We start from the raw sequence: 23,885 nt of genomic DNA on the forward strand, positions 1-23,885 counted from the left end.
CCACTCCAAGCCCCAGCAGGCCAGTGTGAGGACTGCCAGCCCCATCTGAGACAAGTGCTGACACGAGGAATGCCTTCCGACAGCCAGGGCCATGGATCCAGGCCTGCGAACAAGGCCACGCAGAACCGAGGGCAAGCCTGGCCTGGGAGGGCTTCGGCACCGTCCCCACAGTCGGCTCTGTACGGGGAGGCACCTGCCTTCCAGCCCTGCAGCTCCAGGGACAAGGATGTGGGCTGTTCACTGCTCACAGCTCATCGCCCAGCACTACTTACTCCTCAGGGGGAGGTAAAGTTCCTTTTACCAGCATTAGCGGGGACGTGGGAAAGGCGAGAGTATGTTTGGCTTTGTCCTTTGGCAGATTCTGGCTCCTGTGTCTGTCCCCAGGTGATGTAGTTCATTCACATTTGGTTTCCTGGGGAGAGCTGTCGTTGTCCTTGTCTTCTTTTTAAAGATTATTTTATTTTACTTATTTATTTGAGACTGGAAGAGAGAAAGTACGAGTGGGGGGAAGCAGGGGTGGGGAACGAGACTGCCTGATGAGCAGGGAGCCCAATGCAGGGCTTGATCCCAATCCCAAGACCCCGAAATCATGACCTGAGCTGAAGGCAGAGGCTTAACCAACTGAGCCACCCGGGCACCCCTGGGGACAATCTTTTAACTCACTGGGGAAATTTTCTTGACCCCACTAAGCTGTTTCAACTCCAAAGACCATACAACCAATAACCACAAGTGATGGTTTCTTTAAAAAAAAAAAAAAAAAAAAAAACTGTATTAAGATGTGAAACTTTATTGTAAACCATTTTACAATGTAAGTACATCGTCTTCCCTTTCATTTCAAAAATGTGTTTCTGTGAATCTTAACACCACTGCTGAAACACCCCCACCGGAAGGGCAGTGGAAATAGGCCATGGTTTGCTCACACAGTTCTGAGTTCTAATAAACATCATGAGAAAGAGAGACCAAATGAGACAGCTCACCCCCCCAGCCAGGAGCTCAAGGTGCTGACGGCCATCGGACTGGAAGTCCCTCCCAGAGAGCAAAGCCCTTCAGAGCTGCCAGTGCTTCACAGGGGAGAACAGAGAGGTCTCCTCTCCCGGTCAGAAGTGTGTGCAACTTCTAAAAGCCAACCCTACAAGGTGGCTGCTTTGGCCAATGAGAAGTTCCAGAGCGTCTATGTTGGATTGGCTGCAAAAAGACCAGCACGTTGCTGTCTGGAGGGCAGAGTGGGCTCCTGGGCAGCCTTCCGATGGGGACTCTGGGCTGCAGCCTGCAGGACTAGACTGCCTAGAATCTGAGCCCCTCTAGGTTTCCCTTTAAAGGCATGAGTGGTCAACATTCGCCTAGGACTTGCAGTTGCCAGGAAGGGGCACTAGTTAAAGCTTGAGGCAGGAGGCCACCAGCGTGCCTGAGCGCTAACTGATGGGCCACAGGCCTCTACCTTGAAGGTCTTCTGAGCAGACCAAGAAGCCACTGCCGCCCAAGATCTCACCAACATCCCCTGCCCCCGCCACTGCTAACATCCCACTGACAGCGAAAGGAAATAAGGCCAACAACGATTCCTTCCATTCAGACGTGATAGTTTCTACCTCACCAGGTTATTTCCATTAGGTACAAGAAACTCATTCATGACCCTGACTTACAAGCTTCCATCAGGGGGGCCTTGGCCAATGTCCACATCTGCACTGATCAGATGGATAGCACACAATATCCGGTTGGTGTCCCATGGTTTCTCAAGCACTGTGACACTTGCCATGTGGCTGGGTAAAGAGCTGTACTGAGTAAGGCACCTCGGGGCAGGTGGTAAGGAGACTCATCCCAGAGAAGGAGGACAGTTCAGGAGAACGTTCTGACCATGGCCCTCTGCATCTGGTCTCTTGCGACAATGCAACAAAGAAAAATTCCCAGGGATTACAGGAAACACTCCAGGGAATACAAACTCTGTGTGTGTGTATGCGTGTGCCTGTGCATACACACACACACACACACACACACACACACACACTCACACACACACAGCCGGAAGGGAAGGGACGGCTAAACCGGCGAGGCCACGCTGTCCAGTCCTACACATCACATGGCTCTCTATGATTAGAGACCCATACCCTGGTCAGCTCTACGACAGTGACTCAGAGACTAAAGCCCTTACTGAAATTCAGGATCCAAGGGAAAACCAGCCCTCACTAGCCACCACTTTGCTCCCCAAACCCCTGCCCTGCAGGCACTGGGACAGGCCTTGAGATGAGCAGATTGTCTGAGGCCTACAGAAAGCCTACTTTCCACCTTCCAGAGACTGTGGTTCCCCCACCACTGTGCCTGGAGCTCAAGACTGAAAGCACTGCTGATTCGGAGCTCAGGAAGGTACGGGGACAGCAGCAGGCACAGGCTGTTCATACAAGATGAGACAGGGGGGAAAAGTAGGGAGAGCCAGCAACGCCACAAGGGGCTGACACGTAGCAGGCACAATGTCAGTTCTGGCCTTCCCCAGCACCGATTCTCCAGGAGGAACAGTCCACTATGGCTGGGGGCGGGCGGGGGTGAAGAGCCGAAGTGAGGGCAAATGCGGTCAAGGCCTCTTGTCTTACACGCAGCCTTGTCTCCCGCCTGTAGACACCTACATTCACAGAGTGGCCACCCAGGGCCATGACAGGGCCCAGTTCCTTTCAGGCCTCTGGTTCCTGGGGGAAGGCAGGCCCAGAGCATAGTGGCCTGGCTCCCACACCACAATTCAGACCCAATCTACTTAAGGGCAGCACATTTGTGCGTAGGTCTATAAAGGAAGGTTATGGGCCAGGTGGCCTCCCTGTACTTGCCTCCCTTCTAGCTTGCGCCTTAGTGGTGCAGTTTTCCGTTCCTCAGCTTCTGTGGCTGTCTCAGGGCCATGACGGAACACTGGCTGTCCCACCGTGCTGCTCCCACAGCAGGGCGAGTGCTCAGGCCGACCCGGACCACTGTGGTCAGCACGCCTCCAGAGCTGTGGAGGCCTGTGGCCATGCTGAGGAGTGAGGGCCACTCCCCAGGGAGGGGACCTGGGCCTCGAAGCATCTAGCCTGCCTGCGGACGCGGACAGTGAGCTCCCACACCTCGACCCGCCCCCTCTCCAGCTGCCCTGCTGCTCTGAGGCCATGAGAAACAAGATCACTGGGTCAGGCGGGCGTTCCTCAGACCGTTGTGCTCAACAGGGGGACAACACCAAGACGACAGACATAGGGCAGCCTGAGAGGAGGTTACTGAGGCTGGTCCAGCAGCTGGTTCCAAAGGCTCCACCTTGCACTGGGAGGCAAGGAGGCTCATACTGAATTTTATACTTCAGCTGTGGAGACTGAAGAGAGGCAGGGAACTCACAGGGGTGGCCCCTATGGTTTCAGTTCTCTGGACACAGACCTCTAGGCTCTTCTCTTGGTCACATTTAACTCAGACCTCTAAACTGCCAGCAGAAAGCCAAGCGCTGGACCCACTTGTCCCCGGACAGGCCTTCAGACCAGCTGCCTCCCACTCAGCCGCGGCCTTTACAGACCCACTGGGTTCATCCCTTTCAGACAAGGGCTCCTCTCCCTTCCTGCTGGGACCACTGGCCTCATCTCCTCTCAGATTACCTAAAAATATCCCAAATAAAAAAACTCCCAACTTTTTCTTCCCACTAGTTCACATCCCATGAAAGGCAGACAAACCCATTTCTTTGGGGGATTAAAAAGAGTTTTTAAATACAATAGTATGAAAATATAACTTAAAAATATAAAAGTCAACAGCATACGGAAGACTTAAAAATCTATGTTTTTGCCCATTAGTCCCATAGGAAATAAACACATACTCAAAAAACATTAACACTGTGACAGCTCATAAAACCGGCTTTAGAAATCAGTAGTTACAAAGCCATTTGGAGTAAGAAAGCATTGCGGTTCCAACTTGGTCAATGAGTGACTTTTAGCCCAAAATGTGTTACATCCTCACGCTCCCCGAGCCTTGGGGAAAGGCTCTACCCAGTCTGTGCGCGTCAGTTTTCCTCCTCAGTGCCACCCAGCCAGACACAGGACGGGGCTTCTGGGTCCCTCGCAACACCGTCTGGGACAATGACAGACACACAGAACGCCTCACTTGCATATTTGGTCAGTGTTTGTAGTGCAACTGAGTGGGGACCTCCGGCTGCCTGGAGCCCCTCAGCGCTGGCCCGGCCTCCCTCTGGCAAGTCACAGCCGTCTGGGAGCGGGCGGAGACAGCGAGAGGAGTGGAGGTAGAAGAGGAGGGGCAGAGAGGAGGGAAGGAAGGACACTGCGCAGCGACCACCTGCTGACCCGAGGGAGCCCCCACGCCTGACCCCAGCACAGGAGCGCGTCAGACCGGCAGCCCGAAGCGGTGCTTCTTCTTCTTCGCAGGCTTCAGGGGGGTCAGTCGGCGCAGGTCCTCCTCCGCGTCAGACTCCTCCATCTCGTCGTCGGCGGAGATCAGGATCTGGGGTGGGGGACAGGCACGACCTGAGTCACCACCGGCGGGGCCTTCTTCCTCTGCCCTCCCTGCACCCTGGCACTGGGGTCTCACCCATCTAGAAGGCCTGGGGTCTCAGGTGTCTTTAGGGGAGGGGGACAGGGAGGCTCCTTTACACAGTGGAACCATCCAGATGTCGCTTACTCCTAGAATAGTCATGGGCTCCTGAACCAGCGCGGAGTGGACGTGCCCACCCCTAGCTTCTCCAGCCAACCTCCAGCTGGGACGGAACCCCAGTCGGAGCAAACTCAGCAAGGACCCCCACCCTGAGGTCGTCCTGGTAAACAAGCCCAATCTGGACACAGGGCGTCCCAGGCCCTGGAAGGTACCCCGCAGACAGCAAAAGCACACTGAAAAGTCCCTTTCCAGAGGAGAAGAGAACCTCTGTGGAGCACACACAAGGCAGACCACGTTCAGATCAGCTGCTTTGAATCAACTCTGCGACCTGTGCAGACGAACGGGAGCCCTGCGCTCTTCTGAGTGTCGGGAAGGAGTTGGCCGTGGGGCAAGGGCACCCGGGCCAACACAGACCCTTCCTGCCCACCTGCCATGCTGCTTGCAGACTCTTCAAGCCTCTGAGCACTGGGAAGCCCAGGGACAGTGCACCATGAGCTCCTTCTCTCCCAGGGAAGGGACAGCTATTGTCACCTTTCTCCGGACCACTTCCCTGGCTTCCTGCTGCCTGTCCAGGCATGGCCGCATCATGAGGCACTTTGCCTGTCTGGCTCAGACCTTTGCCTGTACCTCATTCCATGTCACTCTGTCCTTCCCTACAGGACACACGCTGCTCTGGCCATGAGGGGTTCCAATGACCCAGAGGCCACCCCATGTGACCACAACCCCTCCTGAGTGATTGCTTCTGCCTGTAGTGTTGCCACTCACCTAACGTTCATTACGACAGGATGGGCCCCGTGCCAGATCCTGGGGACAGCTAGAGAAGATATGGGCTTACCCTCTGTCCTGCTCCTCCAGTCAGCTTTCCAAACTCCCCCCAGGAGGCCCCCAGGAATCAAACAGACCATTCCAAGGTCCTCACAGGGCTTTGTGGGCGCCTCAGTGTCAGAAGGATCACACCGTGTGAGAAGGACCTATTCAGACACTCACCTTCACCTCATCCAGTCTGAAGGTCTCTCAGGGAAGACATTACCTCAGCCATTTCTGCCGCCCCACCCTCACTGCAGAGCTGCACACACCGAGAAAGCTGATGAGGCCTCTCAGGAGACGGCCCTGGCCTCGCCCTGCAGCACGCAGTGGGCAGGCCACCCGGGAGCATTGCTCTGCCTCCATGCTTCTGTTGATGACCACCAGTCTCCCCGAAAGTCCAAACCTTTGAACTTAGGAAACCTGACAATAAGGGCGGGGGAGGTTCCTGGGAAGGTCTAGCTACCCCTACGTTTTAGAAGTTTCTAGTGGGCTTAGCCAACACTTCTGCTGGTCTGTAGTGGTAGGCAGGGACTGAAACACCTTAAGGCGTGAAGGTCAACTATCAGGCCCACGAGTCCTCGCCAGCTTCCCTGGAACAAGGCAGCCCCCCTCTTCCCTGTCTTCCTCCACCGGCGGAGGTCCCGACTGCCGGAGATGAGCTCCCGCCACCCCGCTGGGCACTCCACCTCCCTGCCGTGGGAAGGCCAGGGGACGCAGGAATGGGTCCCTCCCTGCTGGATGGAGCAGTCAGCCTCTTCTTCCTCCCCCTGGCCAGGGCCGGGAAGACCAGATGCAGCAGAGGCCAGAGACCCCACGGGGATGGTGTGTGGCATGAGGGCCTGGCCCTACCTCCGATTCTGAGTCTTCGTGGGACGCGGCCCTTCGGTAGCGGACCTTGCTCCCGTCCCTCGGGTCCGGGTCGGCTCCCCTTTCTTCCAGTTTAGCTTTCGTCCTCCCCTTCCTCATGAGGAAGTTGTCCACGACCCAAAACATCAAAGCCTGTGGGGAGGAAATGTGCATTTTACTCTGGGATAAGGCATCTGTCAAAGTACAGCAGATGCCCACTGCCAACCTTCCTGCCTGCTCCTGATTACGAGGTCTAGAACAAGGGGAGCAAAAGCCTCCTCCAGTCCCCCAGCTCTCTCACAAGCTTACAAAGAGATCCCCACCCTCCTCATCCTTTGCTTCTGCTTTCTTATCGGAGAACCAGCAAGAAAGCCCTAGTCCTCTTCACCCTGAGTGCTGGTAACCGCTGGGGACTAGCCACTGGAAAGGTTTCCAGGCTCCTACTGTGAGCTGAGAGGCTGGCCCGCGCACTCTGCCACGACTGTCAGCCCCACGTGACTTTCTTGTTCCTTCCATTTTCTAACGTCTAGCCAGCATGCTTATGAGTCTCTCTTGGAGCTCTGGGGCCAGGGATGAGGCGGCCTGGATTCCGAACATCCCGATCTACAAATTGCTCGCTGTGCATGCAGAGGGCCTCCTTGGCGGGAAGTCCCCGGCAGGCAGGGCAAGACAAAGTTCTCAGGACCCTTCCTCTTGCATGGGGAGCCTAGAGGAGGGATCTGCCTGCTGAGGAAGCAATCCTGCCATTTCCAGGTCTGGGGTGGGGAGAGGCCTGGGGGCTGTAAGGGGCTTTCTCTGTCAGACTCAGAACTGAGAACAGGACACTGGAGGGCAGGGAGTATGTGGGGATAAAATGCAACATGGCACTGACATTGACAAAGAAGGGGACGATCAGCATGACGATGGCCAGTTTCAGGTCTGGGTTTTCAATGGGGTTCAACAGGGCCACCTGTAAAGAGAAGCAGACTCCGTGAGGTAGGGAGAGACCACATAGAAGGGGCCTGGGGGTAGCGGGGCAGCAGCACACATCATCCTTGAGGCCCTGAGAAGGGTGGCTTGGCTCAGACGACACTCCCCTGGAACCCTGATGGGAACAGTGCCTCACAGCCAGGGCTGCATGGTCCGTCCCCAGATGGGAATGCTGACAAGGGGCAGATCCCCGGGAGGGGAGAACACCTGCAGCAGTTAGGGTTTTAGCCGCCTTCCTGGTGCCATGGACCTGGGAAGCATAATGGGCTTACAACCACCAAGCAGGGCAGGGCCCACCCACCAGGCAACGCGGAGGGTAGGGGTGGTGGGGCTTCGGGGTGTTGGAGAGAATGAGGTCGGTGGATGCCCATTACAGACACTAGCAGTGAGGGACCAGACCATTTTCTAGCAGAAATCCTGCACCCCAACCACCTCTTGAAGGACAAAAGCTCTGAAAAGCCTTGGTTTATTTTCTTGAAAAATAAAATTCAGACATAAATAAAACCAACAGAGGGGCACTTGGGTGGCTTAGTCAGTTATGCATCAGACTTCAGCTCAGGTCATGATCTCAGGGCAGCAGGGAGCCTACTTGTCCCTCTCCCTCTTGTGTTCCTGCTCTCTCTCAAATAAATCAGTAAAATCTTAAAAAAAAAAAAAAAAAACAAAAAACCCACACACGACAACAATAACAAAAACAAAGGAAGGCCAAGTTCTGAGCTACTCGAAGACTCTTCAGCCAGTTCCATGCAGCCATGTGGGGGACTTGGGCAGTGCAGAGCCCAGCACCAGGGCCAGAGGGCAGCGCCGAGGGAACCCTGGGAACAGCCTGTGAGCAGCTGTTTCCTGCAGCCCCCAGAGTCTTGATTAAACCACTGGCCAAGAAAAGTGTGGAGGACATGCGCAGGTGGAGAGACACCTTCCCGATAGTTACAGTAGTGAGGCTTGTAGACTGTCTCAGCCAGGAAGCAGCCCGAGAGCAGGGACACTTGTCCCCACTGGCCTTCTGTATCGCAAAGCTTTTTTTTTTTTTTTTTTTTTTAAGATTTTATTTATTTATTTGACAGAGAGAGATCACAGGTAGGCAGAGAGGCAGGAAGAGAGAGAGGAAGGGAAGCAGGCTCCCTGCTGAGCAAAGAGCCCAATGCAGGACTCGAACCCAGGACCCTGAGATCATGACCTGAGCCAAAGGCAGAGGCTTTAACCCACTGAGCCACCCAGGTGCGCCTGTATCGCAAAGCTTAATCGAGGGCAGGCACTTGCACTATTCAAGTAGATGGATGCTAAGTGAAAAACCAAGTTCCTGCTCCCGACAGGCAAGCCAGACTGACTTAGTGGAGGTGGGGGTGGGGGAGAAGGAAAAGAAAGAAAAGATTTGGTTTTCCAATAAGGTTGGGGCGTGTGGATGGTAGGAGAACAAGTACTGTCTTGCTTGGCAGCCCAAGGAGCTGCTAAAGGATGGACAAGAAGCAAACCTTTTTCCACTGAAGTATGAGGAGAACGATGAAGACGACAGACTTTTCAAAAATCATGATCACGATGTAAAGCGCACACTGCCCAACCCAGGCTCCGCACTGCAGAGGGTCTCCTGCAGGGACAGCAGGTGCACAGTCACGCAGGGCCCGGATGCCAGGACCCAAGCCCATGTCCCCGCCCCATGCCCACAGCTCCTAGGAGCCCTCGGGCCCCCCAGCCCACCCCAGACCCTGGCTCTAAAGCCACTTCACGAGCCCCCGAAGCACCAGGAATCACTTCAGTCCCACCAGACACATGCAGGTGTTTTAGACAAAAATCACAGAATTCCTAATTTGGAGATACCAGAGTGGGGGTTTCTTTTAAGAGATTCTAGGATGTAATTAAGGAGACTAAAGTTAGTAAGTGCTCACTGTCAAGGCTCAGAGAGCTGGCTCTTTTTGTCCACGGGCAGAGCTGTGGGAAGGAAGACTGCTATTATTATCTGTTGTTGATTTTTCCAGTGACTGTGGTGCTATCCATCCTTTCCTCCACCCGTGGACTGCCTGATGTTTGTGACTACGGAGGCAGCAAACCTCCCCTTTGCTGATCTGCTGCCCCGAGCCAGTCGCCCCTGCTGCTCCTGCTTCCCTCAGCCCAGAAAGCAGAACTCGGACTGGAGGAATCCTGATTCTGTCTCCATGAGGTAGCCCAAAACAGCTGCACTGGGGACAGGGAAGGAAAGTGGGGGCAGACAAGCAGGAGGGAGGGGCTGTGCGTGGGGCCGTGACAAAGGTCCATCTGTGACCCATCCATCACGGTACTTGAGAAATGGAGAAAGGCAACAGTTCACACTGGGGCACACGCAGGTCCTGGAGGGCCTCCAGAATGTTTCAGAAAAGACTAGAAGAAGTGTGGAGGACCAGCCCCAGGGACAGATCTATATCCTTGGGGACAGGCAGAACTCATGGGATGGGCCCCCAGGGAGCCACACATGCTAAAGTGGGAGACCTAGGGAAGAGCCAGGGGATGGTGGGAGGCAGCTGGAGCTGGCTCTGGATGCTCTGCTGGGGTTGCCTGAGCACCACTCGCCAGAAGAGGGGTGGAGGGCAGCACTTCAGGGGAGGCAAAGGCCCCTGTCTAGGCTGTGAGGCGAGAACGTGCCCCAGAGAGAGGGCTCCGGTTCCACCGTGCGATGGAAGGTTTCTGCAGCATCCCCGTCCAGGCACGGGTGCCGGAGCAGGCCCAGCCCGGCCAGAGCCTGCCAACAGGACGCTGGGGAGCGCACATGAATGCCTTCGCACAGCTGTAATGGACACCACACCAGGCCATTCCCTTTTCTGGAAAACCTCAGGAGAAGGGTGCAGAAAGCATGCAGAGAGCCATCGGGGCTGCTGCTAAGCTCGCCCTACTTTCACTTCTGGTATTAGACACATCTGAGCCAAAAAACCACTTCAGAAGCACAATCCCTCCAGCTAGATTTTTAATGCAGTGCTGGAATCCCTTCAGTCAACTGCGTGACCTGACTGAGAAAAGTTCTCAGAAGTAACAAATCAAAATATTCGTCAAAAATCATTAAGATCAGAGACCAACAGAAAGCACTAGTAGGAAACATCTCTGAACAGGGACCAGCGCGTTTCCAGTCAGCAGACTAAGGGGCCACACTTCATATCAAAAGAAAATGTGCTTGTTCCATGTGCCCGTAAGCTTGCAGCGACTGACAGAGAGGGACAGACGCCCCGAACCCCGCATTGCCCCACACTCTTAAGTGTCAGCGCCATAGCTTGGCCACGGTTGCGTCTTCATTTACATGCTTTAAAAGGACAGCTAAAAAACATGGTAAGAAAAGGGAAAGTCCTCTGTAAATGCGTTCCCACACTCTCCTCCTCCTCCATGTCCCGACCACCAGGAGCCCCGGCTGGAGTGAGCACGTGTGCTGGTCTGCTTTGCTCCTTGGAGAGCCTCCCAGACGTTCCCCACTGTCTCACTGTTCAAGGACAGACACACCAGGCATTATTGACATGTCCTGGACAATCTCAGGTAGAGGGTGTTGTGTTTGTTGAACAAATTCCTCAGGAGAAATCGCAGGGATAGGGCACAAACGGACAGAGCCCGTCTGTCTCCCAAAGGCTTCAGGAAGGGAGCATAAGGACAGGGCCAGCCAGCAAAGCCCACAGACCACTGGTCCATGGGACACAGACCTGCCTTCAGAGCTTCTGCTGTGGGAAATGCCGCCTGGTCATCAAACCACAAGCACACCTATCACCTGGATTTTGTCTCCCCCCCCTCAGGGCTGTGTGACTTATTCCCCAAGTCCCATGTGCTTGTTGGCAAGATCAGCCTCTCCTCTAAAGACAAAGGAAGCACCTAAAAAACAAAGCCCTCTTCTTCACTTAGCTGAGAAGAGAGCTATGGGGCCGACATGGAAATACTGCCTCAAGAAGATGGGCCAGTTAACAGGTGTGGTAGGTGAAATGTGGCCCCACAGACACATCCACATCTGAGTCCCAGGGACCTGGCACTATGGTAAGTTGCCCAGGGCAAGTACGGCTGCTAACCAGCTGCTTCTAAGATGGGGCAGCACCCCGCAGTATCTGGGGGGCCCGGCGCACTCACACAGGCACTGGAAAGAGATCTGGAAGGAGAGCAGGATACCATCGGAGAGGAGCCTTACCCGCTGCCTCAGGGGAGACGGGGCCACAAGCAGGGAGGGCGGCCAGCCTCTTAGGAGCGGCAGACTGCCAGCAAGCACATGGATGCCCCCTCTAGAGGCTCCAGAAGGAAGCAGTCCGGCCCACACCTTGACTTTAGCCAGGGCGACCCAGGTGGGATGCCTTACTACACAGGTGTAACGTGAGACACCTGCTGTCGGAGGCCACTGGTTTTGTGGAAATTTCTTGTAGCAGTGACAGGACACAAGAATACAGGTAGAAAGAGAAATCAGGTAAGAGAGGACATGCACCGTCCTCCCTCAGCCCGGGGAGGGAGGACTCAGGATGGTCATCTGGAGACATCCTGGTTTGAAGGCTCTGGGAAGACGAGGGTAGGAATGGGTGGTGCTCTAGGACCCGACCTGCCTTCCCTCTGTTGGGTACTCAGAGTTGGCGGCGGGGGTGGGGGTGGGGGTGGTCACTGAGTGGCACATGACTGGCTGTGATGGCTCTCTGCAGTGTGGGTCACTACAGCTGAGTCGAGAGCAGCCTTCCAGGATAGATCTCAACAGCAAGCAGTGAGCAGCTCTGATCTTGGAGGCGGTGGCAGATGAGACCATGCCCGCCCCCAGCTGTGCACTGGCTTCAGGAGTGACTTAACTCCTCGGTACCTAGCCTGTAAGTGAGGATGACGCTGTGGTCCACAGGTGTCCTCCAAGCGGAGGGATCATGACTCGGGGCTTCTCAGAAGACTTCCATCGAGCCACAGGAGCGTACGCCGTGTGTCATACGCTATCTTAAGTCCGTGACTCATCAGGCATCAAGTAACAGGGCTAAGAAAAGCCCTCCCCTGAGTTCATCTCCCCTCAATAGAGACAAACAATTACTTAAGAATTCTAGAAATACCCAAGGCTCTCGTATAGTCGGTTCCACGGATCGGCTCCCCTTCCACTCGTTAGTGCCTTATGAGGCTTCAGTCATCTAGGAGTGAGTGGCCCTGAAGCTGCGCCAGGAAGTCCGCAGAAGGGGTGACCAGGAAAGGAGAGTGGAGATCCAGAATTCCTTCCTTCTTGTCCTGTGTGTCCCTAGGTGGCTGAGGCCCCACTGATGCTATTCTCACTGAGACCAGGAGTTCGTGCTCCCAGACATCAGGGGCCAGGCGTGAAGGTGGGAGAGACCTGTCCTTGCCCCTTAACTCCGGGGCCTGAATGCCCAGGGTGTGGCAAGGCCTGAGGAAGGCATCGCACCACAGCCCCGTGGAGGCTACTGCCACGCTTCTCTGGGCAATGTATTTGTGCTCAGAGAGTATGAGGGCAGCTTCCTAAGCAGGCCCTTGTCCTGGGGGTTTGAGAGAAGGGAGGGAGTCAAAGATGAGCCAGCAGCCACAGGTCACCTGTTTTAAGGCTCACCTGTGAGTGAGATGGACCTGGGGTTCCTGGTGACAGCACGCACCTGATGCTGGTGGGAGATCAGCCTCCAGTTAGGAGACAGTAAGGTGACTTGGCCATGGCGTGGGGGATGGATAGCCCTGTAGCGAGATGGCCCAATGACAGGACAGGCAAAGACACGCAGCAGAAGAGGGCCACCTCCCATTCCTCTAACGAGTGGGTGCCTCCTGTGCGCTGGGTGAGAAGCCCAGCAGGGTGAGGTGGCCTCACGGCCTGCAGGTGGGGCCACTGGTGCCCTCTAGTGGAAGAGGCCAGAGCTGGGCCCCTCCCCCTGTCTAGGGTCTCCTGGCTCCTGCCACGGAGTGGCAGTGAAGTGTGCTCCTCCACACCTCACGTGTGGCACTCTGACACTAGCAGGGCGATGGTGTTCAGGCCCCAGAACCAGCCCCCCGACCAGAGGATACAGCCACCAGCTCCTGAAGCTTCCAATCCACCGGCCTAGAGAGCTGACTGGGGCGAGGAGGAGAGCCCCCCCCTGCCCCGCCGAAGGCCCCCTCCACACCCCCATCCAGTGTCCACGCCACTTTACCATATTCGCCAAATCGCAAGGACTCCCACTGCTGCCACTCCACCAGGACGCTGACGGCGCGCACCCCCACGTAGATGAGCAGCATGCCCACGGTGGCGTCCAGGAGGAAGTTGATGAGGTACCTGGGAGGACAGCACACAGTGGCGCCATCAGGAAGCACCACCCAGGCCCCTGAGCCCAGCCCTGGGTGCTTACCAAGACCAACTTCAAGCCTGAAGTCCCAGCACTTTGGCCAGTTCCGGGGGGGCCCATGCGAGAGTCTCCGGGGCTCAATTCCAGGAGCCCCAGGGAAGCCTCCCCATGATAGCATCCGACACTCATCGGGGTCAAAGAACTCGAGGGAGGAGTGGATAAGGGACAGAGAAACTTGAAAGACCCCTAACACTCCCACCAGGAAAGACCTGACCCAGGACAGGGTGCCTAGAAACAGCAAGGACGTCAACAGGGAAACAGAACTTAATTCATTAAAAGAAATCTGCACCTTGACGCTGGTCACATGCACGACCCCGAGCTAGTGCTGCTGCTCCATGTGGTTCAGGACGTGGCTTCTGGGGTTTTTTGGACCAAAGAGGGCAAGGCCACAGGCCCCTCTATCATCCCTATGTTTCAGAGCCTGCCACGGAAGCAAGTGTATTTCTAGAGAGAGCTTTATTCCCATGGAAAAGGCAGGCTGACAGAGGAGAGTAGAGTCAGAAGAGCTCTCCCACCATGATCCTTTGTTCTTATACTGTCTGTTTCCATGTGTCTGACACACACCTCCTCCCTCACCAAGGAGAGGCCCTCCTCAAGGGCCCTGTACCCAGATCTTGCCAGGCACCCTGACCACAGGTGCCAGTGCTCCAGACAAAGCAGGAGACAGGCAACCACTGGGTCAGGTACCGGCCCCCTGGGATGCCAAGTGGCTTGGAAAGCTCTTCAAGTAGTTCCAGATGTCACAGACCAACTGCTGTGCTTTCCCATTGCCAAGGCCGGAGATATTTCATGCAGACTCTGAGCCCCCACCTAGAGACCGAGGCTCTGGGGCCGGGCACACGCTAACTCCTGAGGGGGCTCACCATGGGGCCCAAGGGTGGCCAGAAAACCAGAAGGGTGGACAGCGTGTCTCCGCCTGCCCTTCCTCGTTAACATCACAAGGGGTCACTCTCAGACCAGAGACCAAGGCAGAGCAGCTGAGTCCAAGGCGACTTCTCCAGGCTCCCAGCTGGCCCCAGACTAAACTGCTCTCAGATGCTTACATCTAACTGGTTTCAAATGGTTCTCACATCTGAGGCTCGCCCTGAAAGTCACAAGAACTCGTGACAGACATGTGTTGGTTCATTCATTCCCTCCCCAAACATTTACACCTACTGGGCGCCAGGCCCTGTGACGAAAGACGGAATGCTCCCTACAGTCTACCCAACACATATGAGGCCGGGGGACAGGCTGGCTTCAGATCCCAGCTCCATCACTATTCGTCCATGTGAATTTAAGTTCCGTGCTCTCTCTGTGCCTCAGTTCCTCAGGCTGTAAAACGAGGATAACCAAAGTATCTAAACTGTAGGGCTGTTACCGGGATCGAAAGAGTCAGTACGTGTGAACAATGCCTGCCACGTAGTAGGTGCTAGACCAATGTGTGGTTTGAATCCTGGCCCCTCAGAGTCCCAGAACCCTGGATGTCACAAAAGCTGAACTTCCTCCCAAAGTATTTGGACGGAGCAAGGAGCAGAGCGCCCAGTCCACGGGACCCCTGCACCCACAGGGGCAGCTCGTCCCCGCTGTACGTTTCTGGTCTCCCGTAGCTGAAGCTGGCTTCCCTTCCAGTCTGCAGCTTCCCAAGATGCCTCAAGGCCTGCCCAGCCGAGCCTGTCCCCAACTTGTGAAAAGTCACAGGGCAGAGCCGGGATAGCAGGACCTGAAACAGATCCAAGGGCCTGGGCGCCTTCCACTGCCCAAACACTGCCTGCTGCTGGGCTCTCACACCTTTCCTAACTTACAACATCCTCCAAATGAACTGTTAACTCCCTCACTGAGCAGCGACCCTATGGACCCCAGTGGTGCTTACACTCAACAAGTCCTGAAACCTGCCCAGGAATCCTGGGAATCTGGTGGGACACAGGCCAGGGGAGCAAAGTGGGGCTCGGTCTGGCCTCTTAGTCAAGTGCCTTCACCATACCAAGCTCCACCTTGGGCCCTTCCTCCTCCAGGCGGAGCACTTGAGAGCTGTCAACAGCCCCTTCTCCCTCCTGGCTGTGATTCAGTTTGCCAATGTCCTTACAGCCGTATCGTCTTCATTTTGCAGACAGCCAGTGGAGGTGCTGCAGGGGACAGGCACGCGGCCGACACTGCATGAGGAGTAACCTTAGTGCCTCCAGTGTCAGCCTCTGCCTTGTGGGCTATCCCGGTCAGCAACGTCAAGACCATTCACCAGAGGATGACTCCAGCCTGCTGGGGGCTCAGGGGCTGGAAGGAAAACCATCTCCTAACCATCCCCCTGAGGGAGGATTACCTTTCCAGTCACCTACTTTGGGAATGCACCCACACGTCCAAACAGATCATAGCCTTTCCAGGTCTCAGAGAGACTCTAGGCAGGGAGACGTCATAGCTTTCTGCTGAAATCTCGCCCTGAACTAAATCTGCAGTCACCAAAAAAGGAGGCTTGAAAAGAATCTTCCAGTCCAAATGATCTTAAACATACACGAAGCCTCTTGGCAAGGGACTCCCCAGCTCTCCGCCCTGGTCTCTCAAAGGCGGGGCAGGACAGCAGTGGGAGTGCTCCAGGCAGAGGGCAGCGTGAGCAAAGGCACGGAGGCAGGAGACAGCAGGAGACAGCTGGTCGGGTGGAAGGCCTCCAGCACAGCATGATGGGAGCAACAAGTCTGAGCCAGGAAGGAAGGAGATGGAGCTGGGATAGGGTAGGGGAGTCTCTTTTCCCACTCCCTCGGCTAAGAGAGGCACCATTATGAGCCAGAACCACCCATGGTGTTCAGGTCCAAGAGGTCAATGATGATCCACAGTGGCTTTGACCCCAAGCGGCTGGCACCACAGAGAAGCCCCCCCATAGGTCTTATTCTAGCAGAGATACTCCTTCAGGGCACTATGATGCCCCACCAGGGGCCACTCCCTACCGGGAGACATAAGGATTACTAGAACGCCAAGGGCCAGAACTCGGATAAGCAGGGAGTCAACACAAAGCCCTCACAGCCGGCTGTCAGCTGTGTGTGTGATCCCACAGGCAGCACAGACAGGGTTCTCTCAGGTGAGCACAGAGCACAAAGTGGGGCCTGCCCCCTACCCAAGCTAGAGGGAACATGACTAGTGGCTGAAAGCAAGGCCAGTCTGCATGTTCAGTGGACAGGTGGGTGACGTCTATCCTCGGATACGGGCCACTTACAGTGAGCAAGGGTCCTCTTCAGTGAGATCTGCTAGGTACACATTTGCAAAGTGGATGAACAGCATTCCTATGGCTTGTTTAGAAGTGTCTAAAAACCTGTACAAAATAGGATCAGCACTTGTTACCATCCTGACAGGAGGGTTATACCCAATTTGGGGAAAATGAGAAGTCTGAAACAGGAAGAAAGCCACCGGGGTGCTCCCAACCTTCCCTTTACTAGGTGTCTCTTTCTGAGGCATTGGCACGAACTCAGGCTTGGTGTCTCAGTGACCTTTCAAAACCTTCAATAAAACCGCATCTGAACTCCCTAAGAGGCTGCAGATTTAGAACACATACTTAAATACGTTAAACACATATTTAAAATAGGTGTATTTACTTTTTCACTTTTTGTCACTTCAAAATGAAATGCTGGATCCTGGCTTTTGATGAGGTCCAGGGTGCCTCTGTTTTAAAGAGGTCCCGCTCGACGTCCCTCTGAGCTGAAGTCCGTCTGCGCAAGACCAGCAGGACGCGCAGGTCCAGCCCCACAGCTAAAGCCCCAGAGATTCCGGCTGCTGTGGTGTATGCACTGCGCTACGTGGGGTGGGCAACCTCCCTCTGTAAAGGGTCGGAGAGTCTTTAAACACTCTCTTGAAGAGGTCGGCTGCTGGTCCTCCTGCCACTCCATGTGAAAGCGGCCGCAGAGCCCGCCATTCCCGTAACACTTCATTAGGAAAATGGACAGTGGGCCACACTGGGCCTGTGGGCCGTAGTCTGCCAACCCTTGGGCTAGATGGCCGGAGTTTCAAAAGAGAAGAAAACAAGGGTGTTCTGGGGACACCCATTGGTCCAGACGGGGCCTTTGGTTTCTCCTCTGCCACGAACACCTGGAGACCACGGCCGTCTGTGGCCGAGGAACCTCTAGACTGGGGCCAAGTCTCCTGGCCTCCTGGGCTGGTCACCGAGGGCTCGGACTGAACAGACCTTAGAGATTATCCAGATCAACCCTATGACTGAAGTTTGAAAGTAATTTCCTAAAATACTGGCAAAGCAGAAGTCCCCAAAAGGCAATGTGTGCCCCACAGAGTGCCCCAATTCCAGACCCTCCCTAGGTCCCCTGGCCTAAGCTAGATACCCAGATTTGAGAGAAACCAATGGGGGAAAATAAAAACAAGACTGATCAACATTCACAAGTAAGGCACTGAAGATCAATCAAGCATATGCTCCAACTGCTGTAAAGGCCCTTTAACACACTGATTTATCTGGAGTCTTCTCTGCAGGGCAAAATGACCGTTCTGTTAGCACAGCTGCAAACCTAAGGCAGCCCAAGAAAGTCTGCTTCTAGTGGACGTCACGTTGTCCTGAAGAGCTGGCTGTGCCCTTTTTTCTTTTGAGTTCTGTCTTTGAAGGCAGTATCCGAAGTTCTACCACCCTTTAATGAAGGACAAATTGCTACCAGGGGTCACCCTAGGGTCGACCAGGAGAGACAAGTTTTGGGGAAAGGAGCATTTCCATGGTGTATCTGACTGTCTCCAGATTCAGAGAATGCTCTGCTTACACATACAGACTACAGAACCCAAGGATTTCTCACGACCTAACAACACAGAGACATAATTAAAGGAGCTCGCTGCATACACTGACCTATCTGTCCCAACCTCTGTTTCCTAAAATTGGGCAGCTGTGTGATGACAGAATAAAGGCAGAGCCTGACGTTACCTAGAGGAACTTCTAGAAGTCTTCTGTATTAGACGTAGTTCCTGAGATGATTAATCCAACTAAGGGATTCCAACACTTTATGTGATGCAGAATCGCTCCCATTGCCCGCCCCCCTCCCCCCGCAAACCCCAAAGAGTCAATGGCATTCTAGGAAGGTGTTCATATGTACATACGCACCATATCCTCCACGGCCGTCTCTCGTGCTTTGGTTCTCTGAAGCGCTTGACTGGAAGAAAACACACACATTCAGCGGCTTGCCACAGCGACAACAAAGCAAAATGCATACAAGGAGGGTTACCAGCACACTTGGGGTTGACACTCTAAGTCAAGGTCCTTGCTCTTTTGACATGTGACAATAGACACTAAGCCGTGAAGGTCACAGAGGCCCTGCGCTGCGGAAGACCAGCACAGCCTCGTCAGAACTGGACACTGAGGAAGAACGCCGCCTCACAGGATGTGGAGAGCTGTCTTCTCCTCCGTCACGAGGTTCTCTCAGAGAGGGCCTGGAGACCACAAAGTGGAAGGCAGCTACTTCCAGCTTCAGGATATGCTCCACAGCCAGTGACAGATCCATTCAGCCCCCCGCCTGCCCGCCCAAACAGTCACTGGGTGCCCACTCCAAGGCGGGCACTGAGGACACAAAGGCAGGTGTCTGGCAGGAGGGCAGGCGCGTAACCATCTAGTGAGGCAAGTGCCAGAGGACAGGTATGTCTGAGGCGGGGTGAGGGCACAAGGGAAGTAGGACCACCCCTGGCTGCCTGGAAGGACACTGGCCAGGAGAGGCGGCCCCGGGGGGAGGGGACAGAGCACACACCGCGAGCTCACAGGGACAGGGACATAACATGGCAGACAAACCGAGCAGGAGCCACATGACGGAGGGTCTTGAATGCCAAGCTAAGGAGTGTGGAATGAACCGTGTAGGGAAGGGAAAGCTGGGAGAGAGTGGTAGGCAGAATCAAAGACACGGCTGTTAGTGTGTTTTAGACAAATGGCTCTGAATCGTGTAGAAGGTGGGTTTCTGGGGCTGGAGAAAATGCCAGCTTAGCCCCGGCACCAAGCAGGGGTGCACCCCACTATAGAACAACCAGTAGGGGTGGGGTGCTCCTTCAGCCACAGGCCAACCTCAAATGGCTGAGGGCTGCCGAGACGCACACCTTCACCTCGGGTGCATAGACACCTGAGCAGACTGTCTCCACAAGTCTACCCACGAAAGCTGGCCCCTCGCACAAGTACCAAGGAAGGGACGCACGGATGCAAGCCCACAGAGGACGTCTCCTTCCTATGGGCAGGAGGCGAGAACTGACTTCTGGCAGAACCCCAAGCTGCCCATGAGGGTGCAGGAGGAGAAGGAGACAGGGAGGGAGACCCCGGTGGTGCCCAGATCGATCGACCCTAAATGAACATAAGCCTCCTGCAGTTTGCAAAGCAAGAGCTGTTTGTTCACAGAAACAAAACAGGTCGTGGGTTCAGAGAGTCATTTTGAGCGACCAAAAAACAGGAGGAGCTGTAAGGAGCGCTTTGACTCTGTTGATTCATCATAGAGCCGACATACCAACCACATCGAAGGACCTGGAAGTGGGGCCAAGAGGTTCTGTCCACCCAGATATACGCACATCTCCCACAAATACGCACGTCTCCCCGGGGTGTCGGGAAGGAGACACAGAGCAGACTGCGCCTGGACAAAACCCTCTGGAGGGAAAGCCCCCAGTTAGGACCAGAGCCACGTCACGCACATTTGTGCTTCTGCCTCAAGGGACTCTGTCCCCATCAGTATGAGATCAACACAACCCGAGGAGAACGTCCTCCTTCTGAGGAGACACATGCTCAAGTACCAGAACGGCTGCAGCTCCCTTGCAACCGGTTTACAGAAAAAAATTACACAACATGCATTACAATTACATGAAGTAACTGTCTGACAAATCGTGTAATACATTAGAAGTAATAAACACAGTATCAACTATTATATAATACACCTATTACTTATACTAATATGACCCAAAACATGTAAGGAGAAGCAAATGTGGTGTTATGGGCCAAATCATGTCCCCACTCCCCCAATTCACATGTTGAAATCCTAACCCCCAGGACCTCAGAATGTAGCAGTAGTTGGAGACAGTCTTGACGAGGTAATTAAGGTAAAATGAGGTCACATGTGTGGGTCCTAATCCAATAGGGCTCATGTCCTTATAAGCAGAGATTAGGACCCACAGAGAGGCATGGGCCACCCACCACGTGAGGACCCCGTGAGAAGGGGCCATCTGCAAGCCGAGGGAGAAAGGACCCAGAAGAATCCAACCCTGCCCGCACCTTGACCTGGGACTTCCAGCCACCCAGTGCGTGGTACTTTATGTCAGCCCTAGCACACGGGCACAGGGGGCAATGTAATAATGGGAGAATCTGGATGAAGGATATTTGAGTATTCGTTAAATGACTAGTTGGACTATCCTGCAGATTTAACATTTTTTTGTAATAAAAAGTTGGGAGGAAAACGTACCGTAGAACGCACGCATGAGTATAGCCATTCGGAGGTCCATCTGGCAATGTCAAAGTTCTCAGTGCCCAGGTCCCTCTAACCTGCAAGGCACTGCCAGGTATGTGTTCTACAGGCATTATTGCAACATGTGCCAAGAAATACAGGGCTCTGCACTATAAGATTGCCCGAACAACCCAGAGAGAAACCAGTGTCTATCGTTGTGGGGTTGGGGACACATACCACGGTACAATGCAACATTAGGCTGTCACTGGAAACAACCAGGTCATCTGCATGGACTGTTACATTAATAATATGCCTCCCATGATTCCGCTCATACCCATTTTTGGGGTTCATATCCATTTTTTTTTTTAAAGATTTTATTTATTTATTTGACAGAGAGAGATCACAAGTAGGCAGAGAGGCAGGCAGAGAGAGAGAGAGGAGGAAGCAGGCTCCCTGCCGAGCAGAGAGCCTGATGCGGGACTCGATCCCAGGACCCTGAGATCATGACCTGAGCTGAAGGCAGCGGCTTAACCCACTGAGCCACCCAGGCGCCCCTCATATCCATTTTTAAAGGATAAATAAATATTTATGTTGGTGTTATGCATGTGTTTCTTCCCTAGAAGGATACAAGGCTATTACTAAGGACTGCCTTGGATGAAAGGAACTAGGGTTCAGGGGAGTAGACCTTCTGTATCATTCTGAATGGTTTTAAACATTCTTCTATTTTCACATGGCTTTTACTTCAGAGTTACAAACAAAAGACAACCTGTGTCAGAGACCTGTGCTAAGATGGCAAAGTGGGACATGGGGGATGCAGGGTGGGTCACGGGGGGCTCTGGGATAAGAAGGCAGAAGGTTGTGTGTGGGTGCTGGTCCGTGCTTGGGGTGTGGCCTCACACAGGAGCACCTCAGATATTCAGGACGCATTCAGATTCTCTTTAAACAGAGGAGTGTGACTCCTGCCTTCTTCCTCTCCATCTGCCATCCCCTTTCCTCAGAATATTTCAGCATCTAAAATCTTTTTATTTTTTAATTAAACGCAGAAGAAACATTTAAAGAGCTCCTCAAGATCTAACATGTCAGGAAAACTCGGGAAACTTGGTTCACCCACGCAGTTGTGCTGTACCAAGGGGTCTGTGCTGTGACAGGCTGCGTTCAGGGGACGAAAGAGAAAAAATCCTGGCCTTTCTTGCATTCTCGGGATGGGGCAACAGTGACACTAGAACAGGAAAGAAGAGAGGTCTGGGAAGTGGGTTTGCTGATCAGGAGGTCTGGAAGGTGAGCCAAGACCAGAAGGAGAGGGGTGAGAGTCACAGGTGGCTCTGGAAGCGCCCTCAGGCAGAGGGCTGGGCCTGTGAGCAGCAGGAATGTGGGCCTGAGGTCAGATCGCCCAGGCCTCATGGCCAGGGTGACCTGGAGGCAGCCACCGGGCAGGGCGCTGTGGCCCATAGCTGCTGGTGGAGAGTGGCCTGAGGGCACCACGGTGGAAGGCAGATCAGGCCACCACAGTAACCATGGGTGAGTGGGTGAGTGGGTGCCCGGCCCAGGCGGTGGCAGGAGGGGGTGAGTGAGCAGAGGCGGGAGCCTGTACCTTGGGCTGTGAGCTGACTGGACTTGCTGACACGGTGGAGGTGGCTGTGCATCCGGGAAGACTCCAGAGGTGGAGACTGACACAGATCCACGCATCTGTTTGTTTTGGGGGTGGTTCTGGGGGGAGCGGGGTGGTAAACTGAAAGACTCAAGACATTTGTGCACGAGAAATAAGAGCTGCCCCCCGGGTCCCTCAGGGACGGTGATGCAAGGCACCCAGGCCCCGGAAGCAAGTCTGCTCCCCACAGGAGCCTGGCAGCTGCTGCCTGGAAGCCATGCAGAGAGGGGCTCAGGCGCAGCTCGAGGACAGCTCATCTCTGCTTCTGCAGGACGCAGAGAACTCAGAGGGAGCCAGAGGCCAAAGCAGTGCAATCCACCCCTTCCCACAGAGCCACCGCGCAGCCTGAGGCAGAAGGCTGGGGCAGAGGGCACAACTCAAAGTGTAGGTCAGGTCTCTGAAGGCAGAACACCAGACCCAGAATCCCAGGCTCGAGGTAGGAAAAGGAAGAAGAGCCGAATGGGGGATGGAGAGTGGGGCCGGGGGAGGGGCTGTCAGGGTGTGCGGCCCTCAGTGGGCCCTGACACCTGACCCCCAGGCCCCCTTCCAGTCCCTGAGTGACACTGTGCACCACCACCTCCAGGCTAGGGTGGGCTCTGAAGCAGGTGCTCTGTGTATGCATGTGTCCTAAGACAGGCACAGGGTCCCATCACCCCTGAAAAGGAGGCAAGGTCAAGAGCCAGACAGATGCGGCTTTGAGTCCTGTCTCTGCTGCTGTCTAGCGGACGGGCTTTGGTGGGCGTCAGGATTAAATAAGAAACAAGTGGAAGGGGCTAGCACAGAACTGGTGCTCAGGATGATGACCTGCACTCAGCGGTCCCTGACCTGGACCCTGCCTTCCCGTTCCTCCTCTCCGTGTCTGCTCTCCGAGGCCTGGCACGGGTGTCTGGGTCTCTGAGAAGCGTGTGACCTTGGGTCTTCCATCTGCCACCTCACCTCTCCACAGGGGCCCAGCATTCCCCGACCCTGCTGTCCTCCCTGTGCTCTGAGTGCTCCTCCGTGTCTCTCTTCTGCCTCCCCATGGTTCTGTCCTCCCTCCACAGGCCCCCCTTCTTCCCAGCTTCTCTGCTGTGGGCTCTCCAGCCTCCTCCCCTCCCAGCCTTCACCCCAGTCCTGCCCGGCCTCACCACTGCTTGGTAGAATGGAAGCATCCTCCCTTCTGGGGCTCCTTACTCTCCTCGCCCACTCACCTGCGGCTCTTCCCTGCCAGCTCTGCAGCTGGGTCCCACGTCTACCACCAAACCAGTCCGGGCCTCAGGATTGCCTTCCTGCGCTACGGTGACTGCCTCCTAACAGGCCCCCCAGCCACAGGCTCTCCAATGGCCCTGGCCACCGACCTGTGCTTCCTTCCACTCACCCCGAGCACCAGCAGTGCTGGGGACACAGCATCAGACGCCGCTA

The 23,885-nt window shown here is 54.9% G+C and overlaps 1 protein-coding gene across 2 annotated transcripts in view; it reads right to left on the minus strand.

The window, feature by feature from the left end:
• Positions 1–767: 767 nt before the first annotated feature.
• Positions 768–23,885, minus strand: part of STIMATE (STIM activating enhancer) — a 53,540-nt gene continuing 30,422 nt past the window's right edge. The window contains exons 2-8 of one of the 2 annotated variants that reach the window (XM_032322119.1): positions 18,538–18,586; positions 16,666–16,761; positions 13,296–13,417; positions 8,691–8,803; positions 7,121–7,198; positions 6,253–6,402; positions 768–4,446 (exon numbers count right to left, since the gene is read on the minus strand). In XM_032322119.1, coding sequence (XP_032178010.1) covers positions 4,330–4,446; positions 6,253–6,402; positions 7,121–7,198; positions 8,691–8,803; positions 13,296–13,417; positions 16,666–16,761; positions 18,538–18,586 — 725 coding nt within the window. In that variant the 3' untranslated portion in view covers positions 768–4,329. The remainder of the gene's footprint in view (positions 4,447–6,252; positions 6,403–7,120; positions 7,199–8,690; positions 8,804–13,295; positions 13,418–16,665; positions 16,762–18,537; positions 18,587–23,885) is intronic. The other variant, XM_032322129.1, reaches the window with a different exon arrangement.

Source organism: Mustela erminea, chromosome 1 (genome assembly GCF_009829155.1).
Source record: "Mustela erminea isolate mMusErm1 chromosome 1, mMusErm1.Pri, whole genome shotgun sequence".
In the NCBI taxonomy this organism is placed as follows: Eukaryota; Metazoa; Chordata; class Mammalia; order Carnivora; family Mustelidae; genus Mustela; species Mustela erminea.